Source organism: Eutrigla gurnardus (assembly GCF_963514095.1).
Source record: "Eutrigla gurnardus genome assembly, chromosome: 3".
Taxonomy (NCBI): domain Eukaryota; kingdom Metazoa; phylum Chordata; class Actinopteri; order Perciformes; family Triglidae; genus Eutrigla; species Eutrigla gurnardus.
The window spans coordinates 26,993,803-27,003,756 of record NC_139917.1 but is presented as its reverse complement, the minus strand read 5'-3'; the positions used below and the strand labels follow the sequence as shown (position 1 = coordinate 27,003,756).

Sequence of the window (9,954 nt, the reverse complement as noted above, 5' to 3'; positions counted from 1 at the left end):
TCCTGACTGGATTCATCTTCCGTATACCGAGTCAACTTTATTTCCCCAAGCAGCAACACCAGGAGTCTCACTAAGGTAGTACAGTGTCTCCCCTGCAGTTTAGACATGTTTGTGCTGGAGTTATGGTGAGTCTGGCTGAGTTTTGGGCAGCCCTCATCAGTTTTTCTCCAGTCTTTTTTCTGTTTGGATGATTGAGTTTGTACCATTTGAGGTACTGCAAGCCACTGTCCATGTGTTTATGTGAAACATGCAGTTTATAATTACCTTGAATGATATAAACACCTTTAAAAAAAACGGGAAGAAATTTTATCTAAGGACTCTTATATTAGATCACAATCCTATATTGCCTCCTGCTCGTTTTCAGTTTCTATAGACGGAACGGCTGGATGAGATTTTGACTTTTCGCCTGTGCGGCCACCGTACTTGTGTCTAAACTGGGAAACTGTAGTCTGGTAGCCGTGCTAACCACTAGCCAGGCAACGCAATGGCTGAATATTCCCACGTAAAATCAACCAAATTGGTTTTGAAAGGTCTTAACAAAGGGTGAGTGTTTCTTGTACCACACTTATCGCTACGATGTGAAGGATTACTCGCGGCTAACTACCTGGGTTTCCCTAGCATACGCTAAAGCTAGCTTGTGCTAAACGTTACTGCTAGCTAGTTTACGTGAAACATCAACAAAGCTAGCATACGAGATTATGGCGCTGTTAATGTCTGAATATGCCTTTCTTAATCTATCAGTATGGTGACGATGGCTGTTTGTTTTAACACGTTGACTCTTTCTTTAACTAGTTAAATAAACGTGGTTGATTAACTAAATGTGGTTGATCAACCTAACGTGACTTTGTCCAAAAGTGTGTCAGCGTCAGTAAAACATGTAACTAACTATTTAACGCTAATTACAGTCTGTCAGAAATGATGTCTGAGCACAAAAACAATACATAATAGTCAGTTTATAATCACGCCGATGTTTATAATCACAACCTTCCAAACCCTGACAAAAACTCCTCAAAATCGACATTCTTTGATTAGAGATAATCTATGGCAAACTGTTGATTTCAGGTAGATGTAGAAAGCCTCAAGAACATAACATAACATTTTCTCTTGAATTCATTTAAATCTTAATTTACTGCTGACCTGCAGTGGTTGAAGCTCTCACCTTGCTGCAGGGATTTACAGGTGTTCTCCCTGTGATGACATCACTGTTGAATCAGAGGTAGAAACAGTCTTTAATTTAAACGTTTAAATCAGTCAAGGCAGCGAAACACTACGTTTTTACACCTGCCGTTAAGTTACTCTCTAAATTCAACAAGGTTGAATACTTATTGAAGGTTGTGCAGGTCATGCAGAGCCATGATTCATATTGACAAAAAAACATAGTGGTATCTCAGTGATTTGTTATTGATTTTAAGAGTCTTGCTGTTGCATTTTCAAGGAAAATGTATTGAGTTTCCACCAATTAATACATCAGCCTGACCAGGTTTAATGTTTGGGAATACTTGTCACACCTACCTGTGTAATTAAACATTTAACAAACTAATTACTGATGACAATTTGTATATATATATATATATATATATATATATATATATATATATATATATATTGATCATATATGTCCACAGGAAAAAGAGAAAGCATAAAGATAAGAAGAGAAAAACAGATGAAGAAGAAAAACCTGATGTTATTGGTATGTATTTATGCTTTATTTCTTAATTTAGAACTAAACCCAAGACTTTTAATATCCTGTTAATCTTTCTATTAAAGGCACAATGAGTAGAACTCACCTAATAAAAACTATGTATGGGTAATACTAAAATAATCCCTCCTAATCATCATTTATGACCCACTAGAAGTGTGTGGCGGTGGCTGCTGTTGTCTCCTTGTATATTCTGGCGTTTATCTGCCCTGTAATTGCCACTCCTCGACCTCTCCTCCGCCGGGGCTCTGATCTCCCCCGGCTGACACTGTAATCTGTGTCGTCGAGTCGAAGCTCTGAAAGCTCCTAAATTCTCCTGTCTGGACACAAATAATGTGCCCATTAGCAGCTCGACTGGTGTCGAGCCGGAGAGGAGGGATGCGGTAACCCCATCGCACAAATCCTACTCCTTCTGCCTTCGAGCAGTAAATATTCCTGTATCCTGTACTGTAGATGAGTGAGTCAGTAACGATAAGCGTAGTTATTTTTTCAGTGCTCTATTGAAATATGATGGAAGTTAATGAGCTTGAGTTCGAGAGAAGAAGAAATATCTATCATTGTGGTATTTGCATGTCAAAACCTCTCAATATTAACATTCGAGGCCCAATCAGATTTTTCTTCATGAATGAATGAATTTAAGGTATATTTACGCACACAATTGAAAACAATCATTTATATAGAACCACAATTTATTGTTTCAATATTCGTAGTCATTAAAAACATAGATCTTGCAAGTGAAAATGTTTTATGTGCACAATATCAGTATGGAATGGATATAGTTGCTCTCAAGACTATTGCGTTTGTATTGATCATAGATTTTTTTTAATGGATTTTAATAATGTTTTTATGTAGTGGTCAAGTTACAAATGATACAATAGACAAGAAAACATCTAAAGCCACTGACAGACTTTCAGAACTATGTTATGTTGAGTTTCAAAGCACCAGCCAGAAGTAATATATGTCTCTTGCACTGAAACACGGTGTCACTTGCATGAACATTGTTTCAGCTGAGTAACATTCCAAGTACATTTTTTCCTACTATGTTTTATAAACTGAGCTTAGTTCACAAAACTGCCCCCGGAGTGTATTTTCCACCTTCAGGCTGATAGTGGCTTTCATGTCGTGTGTCGTTCTGCTCACCAGGTGGTTGGTGGGCTGTCAGCAACTTTGGGGAAATAACTGGAACGGTTGCCATAGAGATGCAGGACAACTCGTACATCCATGCCCTGGATAGTGGACTCTTCACAGTTGGTGCGCCACACAAAGGTGAGAAGACGCGGTGTTGTCAGGAGTCCAGTCATTCACGCAGCTTTTTCTCAATATGATAGGAGAACATTTCTATAATGAGAGGGGATACTTGTCTTTACTGTACTCTATTATTTATTATCAACTATGAAACACTTTGTACTAGTATTTCTATCCAAGATTTCAATCGAGAGAAAATGAATTAGCAACTATTCCCATCATCAATTAATCATTTTAGTCATTTTTCAATGAAAAATACCAAACATTTCCTACTCCCAGATTGGCAAATAGGAGAATATTATGTTTTTTTTTGTAATCTCGCATGTTTAATTCTGTATTATAAGATGCTTGGAGGTAACGTTATAATTCCTTATCTAATGTCTATTTTATATTGGTTTGAAAACATCCTCAAACAACTGTATTTATTCATGTTTATATTTGAACACATCATATGCTAATGTTCTAACTCAATACAACATTTTTATTGAATATAGCTTGATCACATCATAATGTAACCCAACGCAATCTCACTTGACGCTCCGGCAAAGAACCTACACATTATTTATGTAACATATTGATCCGTATCACCCGGGATGATAGATCTACATGCGGAGCACAGAAGAAAAGAGTGGGACTTTACCAGGGAGACCATTCAAAGCAGGCTCACCATGCAAAAATAGCATCATGGAGAATATAAGCTGTTAAGCATTTCACATTGACTGCGTTTTCGCTGAAGCTGCATATTTCCACCTGCTCGCTTATACCGCAGTTGTACAAACTTTAAGAACTTTTAAAGAACATTTACTGTCGCGTTGTGGGGATGACGGGGGTTTGTCTTCTGCTCACAAAGAAGTATTTAAGTAGTAAATCCAGACACCAGACTGAAACAGCTGAACAGGGGTTGAGTTATGGGGAAGGACAGAGCTAACTCCGAGTTTCTACTTACTTCTGCCTCCGGGCGCTTCCAGGGAGTGGTGCTCATTTAAACCTTGCCCGGAAAGAGACACTACTAACAATCAAGTCAGCCCACGTTTGGCGAGGACCACTGAAAGTGTCTGGGAGATTGAAACATCCCAATTCCCTTAGTGGGCCCTCATCCTCTGCATGCACATAAGCTCATTTCCAGGAGATGAAAGGGGATGCGAGCTAGCAGTATAGAAGGAGAGATTAGAGATTTTCCCCTCTTGACTGGATTTCTCTGCACAGGCGCCACGGTGTGGATGATACAGCGTTTCAGAAGACGTCTTCACATTCACCTTCAGACAGTCAGAGGAAACGTGCTGATGTTCTCTGAACCAGCTCTACGGATCAACATGTGACATATTCCAAAGATAATCAGCCTTTTGAAGAACGGCTTGTGTCACATTTAGCCTACTTTATTAATGCTTTCCTCGTCAATGGCTCACAGCCTGTATGACGCTCTGCAACTTTGATTAATTGTAAAGGTCAGGACATGACCAAAGCACAAGCAGGTCACTTTTTATGAAATCATGAGGAGCCCAGAAGACCTCTGTGTATTTTAAAGCATTTAAATGCAACACAACCGTATCCCAAATGTCTCTGCGCTGGGGAAATGGACCCTGATCAACACAGTGCTACGTAGCCGGAGGGTTTGCATTATTAATTACAAGAAACGCATTACTAAAACATGAAGCCGGTCTCAAGTATAAACTTGCCGTGAGAAGAAATTATGCACATTTTAATAATGGAACATAATAGTTACACATTGATTAATTAAATACTAAATGATTGTTTTTGTGTGGCAAAGGCTTAACTAAACTAAAAAAAGATCACTGCCCAAAATTTGGTTACGTGTCAAACATCTGGTTTTTGTTTTTACAGGTGGAGTGACGCCTCATTAATAATAATTCCAACCAAATTAAAAGTTATTTATATTAACTCGTCCAAAGCCATTTGAAAAGCAATCCTAACAACCGTAAAATGCTTATATCTTTCAGATGATGAAGGACCTGACCCCCCAGAACAGTTTACCGCCATCAAGGTCTCCGATACGAGGTGAGCATGCAAAGAAAAAAATGCACGTTGTATCTGCATTCACAGATAATCTTTCAGCGACAGATTCCGTGCTCCGCTTCTGCCCAGCTATGTGTCTCAATGAAAAAGAGTCATTTACCGTCTCCTTGTGGAGTTGCTGCCTATTCTGTTGTGGAGCTAAGATTTATTCTTAGTGATATTATTAAACCTTTCTCATATATTCGTAAGATTAACCTGTTTTTGAGGTATTGAAACAGCCATATCGGTGTACTGCCATCGTAGAATTTCCGTTTTGTTGTCGCAGGATAGCCTTGAAGTCTGGATACGGGAAGTACCTGGGTGTCAACTCCGAGGGTTTGGTAGTGGGCCGCTCCGACGCTATCGGCTCCAGGGAACAATGGGAAACGGTCTTCCAGGAAGTGAGTGGATCTTCTAAAGTTTCTTCTAGTCTTGGTGCGTATGTGGATGGTAGATTTGAGCATTGATTAATGGTAGTTGTCTTTTCCCCTCAGCCACAGAGGTTTTATCGCTGCTAATGAAATGAACGTTGTGTTCTTCCACAAACAACACATTTCAATATTTTAAATTGCCTTTTGGAAAAATGTGATGGGCATTTTATTGACAAGGCGATCGTGAATTGGGAAAATAATTTGCAGATTGAGTGATGATGAATAATAGTCATTATTTTTTAGCTGCAGGTACAAATCATGCAAGACTGCATTGATGCTGGAATAATTGTGTAGATATTGTATAAGGTATAGATCATGTAATAATGACCATAATTATTGAGATGTATTTGTATCAGTATTTTCTCTATTACGAAGAGCAATTAGTATTCAAAATAAAAGACATATTCTGTGCAGTATTTCCGCATCATGTAAAAAGGGACACATTTTTCACCGCTGCCTTTCACGGCTCGCCTCATGGCTGATTAGAGTTCAGCCCACCAGAGACAACACTTAGCTGTAATAACTATGAAACAACTCATTTATTATGCACAGTGCGTCTGCGTTGTCATTGTAGCGCACTGCTCGCCTTGATGCTTTGCTGAACCAATAAACAACCTGCCCGGCTCAACCTTGAGACTCTCTTACACCAAACACCAGGAAAGCTTTCACGTCTGTCACAACAGCCAATCCCACTGCAAATCAGCCTAATCGACTGCTTCCTCCTCTCTGTCGCCTTTCTGCTCCGCTGCAGGGCAAAATGGCTCTCATGGCAGCAAATAGTTGTTTCATCTCCTACAGTGACAGCGGGGACATCGTGGCCAAGAGCAAGACAGCGGGGGATGACGAGATGGTGAAGGTGATGTGTAAATTGTGTTCTTCCACAAGGTTACATGTTAATCCTTTCATTTGAAGCATGGGGACTCTGTGGGGTCCTGACTGTTGTGATGGAAGGGGAAAATGTCTGTGACCTCACTTCAGGGGGGTTCAAGGTATTGATATTTAATGCAAAACTTCTCCCTCCTTCTGTGTTCTGTGTTTTTTTTTTGGGCCCCGAATGACGAGCAGATCAGATCGAGTGTGGAAAGAGAGGTCAAGCGCAAAGATGACATTGCCGAAGAGGACCGGGGCAACGTGAAGTCTTGCGAGCTGAATTATGTGTACGTTACCTCCACTAAGTATAACTTGAGTCCTGACTTGCATGTACAAGCAGCCCAGTCAATATCACATGAAGGAATCCCATGTTGGCTTCTGTCTGCATGTAACTGTGCTTTCTGCTGGCTTCATTAGACCCTTTTATGCTGTTTTTAATGTAGCCAATCGGAAGTTATTCACCGTCGTACTTTCAAATCAGGGCTGTGGGAAGATTGTTAACAATTTAGATTCAGCGTGACCAGGAAAATAGAAACCTCCATACGGTGTAATACAGTCCAGTTTAAAGTATCCTGTAATAAATACTAAATATTAAAAACACAACATGTCCACAAGGGGACAGATCTGAGTTTATGAGAGGATTAACTCCATAGAAAACCAATACAAAAACATATTTCTGTGACACAAATTCTGTTTATTTTTTTCCACTAATCTTTTTTTTTTTTTTTATCTTGTGAAATTTACCTCTTCAAGCCTCTAAAAAAAATATTCACCACAATGAATATACAATGCTCAATTTTAAGGTGGTCACAAGCCAAATAAAAGTTGGCAACCGTTGCCCCGCAGTAAAATGCACCACCACACCAGTCCACAACACAACAACACCGTAGTGTAATCACCTCCCCTCTGACGGTGCCAAAGACAATTACAACTTTTACAAACAGTGTTTATTGCTGGACTTCAGTTCCACGGCTCAAGGAATGTGTTGTCGTCTGCATTGAAATGCCACAGAGGATGTAGACACAGTATGCAGCCATGCTGTCACACGTAGTGTTGCATGCAAAAGCACCAGTCCCTCCAATCGGGTTGCAGCAGGACCGCCGTCCGCCCGCCAGTCGCCCTTCCGTCCTCGCACACGCTCATCTGCATAATATACAAAAAAAATAAAATGATGGCACAGCCGTAACAATACATAGAATAATAGTCTGCATTGTATTGTAATGTTGAGGGTTGCTTTTCTACGTTTTTGTTAATTTACTCATTCTTTTTGGTTAATAGCTTCAATGAATATATTGCTGTTCATTGTCAGTGTAGCATAAACTTTATCCCCCTTTTCCTGGAAGTGGCTCCTGGAAGGGACTTATTTAAAGTTGCATTTGCCTTTTTAAGCTGTTGTGACATCGGATAAATGATTATACGTGTGCTTCCAACAGCTTGATGTTTTGTAGTTAAAGCAGTATACCTTTCAGCCTCCTCCGAGATGAGTACTAAAGCGCTTTATTCTGATTGAGGGGAAGAGAGTGTGATTTCCTTCCCATTATCTTCACATTGTGTCGGTCTGCAACCGGCGAGGTTTCGACAACAAAATCATTGGATGTGAGATGACGCCTTTGAGCTACAACCTCATCAGTCCCGCGCCTTTAAAGACACAATTGATGGCCTGCTGTTGGAGTGGGAATAGAAAACGAGCACCAAAACATTTCAGCTTCCGACGCTGCAAGTGTTTTATATACGGCCTGTCGACAGCCAATTAAGTTCCAGGCAATATGTCTGAAGCCTGGTTGTTTTTTTTTTTGGTTGGCATGCTTTGGCTTGTGTTCTCGCTGTATTATTTGTTTTGGATGAATGCTGGGGAAATGGACTCATCATGTTGACATGTTGATAATGGCTGCCCTTGAGCCTGTGTCTTGATGTAGTGCTTAGCGTCTAAAATGCCTTTCAGGATGGAGTGCAGCTCGGGAATCATAAAACACAGGCAGAGCAAAGAGAGACTAAATGTCAAAGAAGTTTCTGACTGGATGCCTTGCTTGTGTATGGGACTGTTGTGGTGGATATTTGAGCATGTTGTAAAGATTGCTTACATTCAAATAACACATTAGGGGAAGATGTCATGCATATTTAAAAGGGTTTGTGATGGTTGATACTGACAGAAGGAGGAGGATGGGATGATGCAGGGATGACGTATTCTTATAGGCCAAAATTGCCGATAAAACTGCCGATAAAGTAAGAGCTAAAAAATAGAAACAAGTGTTAAAGTAGTAGCTGTTCAGTAAGGATACTTTAAGAACAACAGTGCTACGATCAAAGTGCTACAGGTAAGAACATAGAAGTGTGTGTGTGGGGTTGGGGGTGTTAGTGGGTCATGCTATGCAGATTATTGATCTTCCGATTAGGGGAAATCTCTACCTCTGAGTACATGTTGGTTTGTGGAAGATAGTCGGCTGATTAGCTGTCAACATCAAGATATTCTTCTTAGTTAATATGTGGGCTTATTGTTTCACAGATTTAACTTATTAGAACCTCAGTGCCAGTTCTCAAAAGAGGATAAGTAGTGGAAGTGTCAGTCATTTTGAGGGAGAGTGGGTATTTATGTCGGTGTGGATTGCCTTTGCACATCCTTTTGTTATGTCCTATTAACGTCGCTGTGTGAATTACAGGAAGAAGTTTCAGAGTTTTCAAGATCGGCGGCTCAGGATTAACGAGGAAGACTCCACCAAACTGAAGAGAGCCAGAACGGACGGGAAGTTTCACGAAACTCTGCTTGACAGGTGTGGAAATACGCTCGTTAGATATTTATTCATTTATTTTTCTTTTTGACACTCTTCATTATTTGTTCGTGTATGAAGGGGATTTACTCATGAAACCAAATCCGTTGTTTTTTTCACAGTATTCAGTTTGTGCTGAATTATACATACATCAATACATCAAAGTACTCACAGTGAAATACAAGGCCAATAAAATGTTGACATTTCAGTTCAGTTTCTGAGTAATACATAAAAACAACTTCCAGCCGCCTGTTATTGTATCTCAGAGCTGGCAACATAAAATACAAATAAATGCTGAATAAAGCTGCAGATCAGCTGACTGTTAAAGGGATTAGAACCAAATTATCAGTTATTTCTACCGATGTATAATAACAAAATAAAACTAACAAAATATATAAAAAAGAAAATATTCCACAGTTTTTCATCATTTACTTAAAGTAGAATTTTGATTGATTCCAGATACTGAATGAACACTGAATGTAATGTTTTTGTTTTCATTACAGGAGAAGCAAAATGAAAGCAGACAGGTACTGCAAGTGAAGACTCAACTTTGTCCGGTTCTTGTCTGGTCTTTGTGGGAGATTTGATCTGACGTTCAACGTACCGTGTAGATTTGTTTTGTTTTTAATATTTGTAATAAAATGACATGGTCAACTGAGTTTCATTAGTCTTTGTGTATTTTCAGCAGCCAGTTATTCTCCCTTGTCAGAACGGGAGATAAACCGAAGATAAAAGGGTGGGGGATGATTAATGGGGTATGAAAGAAGATAAATAAAGGTCTGCACAAATATTGTATTCTGTTCTCAGTTTTTTGAGGAATATTAGATAATTTGTTCATAAAACACTCTTCTCAAAGTGTGGTCTGGGAGTCTGCAAAATAATCTCTACATCAGAAAATAGGGTTGTATCATTAATCTCCTAAGACCTGAGC

The 9,954-nt window shown here is 39.5% G+C and overlaps 1 protein-coding gene across 1 annotated transcript; it reads left to right on the top strand.

The window, feature by feature from the left end:
* The first annotated feature begins 410 nt into the window (after positions 1-410).
* Positions 411-9,682, top strand: frg1 (FSHD region gene 1). The gene is made up of 9 exons (XM_084005486.1): positions 411-543; positions 1,626-1,690; positions 2,843-2,965; positions 4,903-4,960; positions 5,244-5,358; positions 6,140-6,244; positions 6,454-6,545; positions 8,916-9,026; positions 9,527-9,682. Exons 1-9 carry the CDS (start codon positions 485-487, stop codon positions 9,561-9,563), a joined length of 765 nt encoding a protein of 254 aa, XP_083861612.1. The 5' UTR covers positions 411-484; the 3' UTR covers positions 9,564-9,682.
* Positions 9,683-9,954: the final 272 nt, after the last annotated feature.

Coding starts and splice junctions, on each gene's coding strand:
- frg1 (XM_084005486.1), top strand. CDS start 485: ATGGCTGAATATTCCCACGTAAAATCAACCAAATTGGTTTTGAAAGGT. Junction 1,691..2,842: donor AGAAAAACCTGATGTTATTG/GTATGTATTTAT, acceptor TCTGCTCACCAG/GTGGTTGGTGGGCTGTCAGC. Junction 2,966..4,902: donor AGTTGGTGCGCCACACAAAG/GTGAGAAGACGC, acceptor TATATCTTTCAG/ATGATGAAGGACCTGACCCC.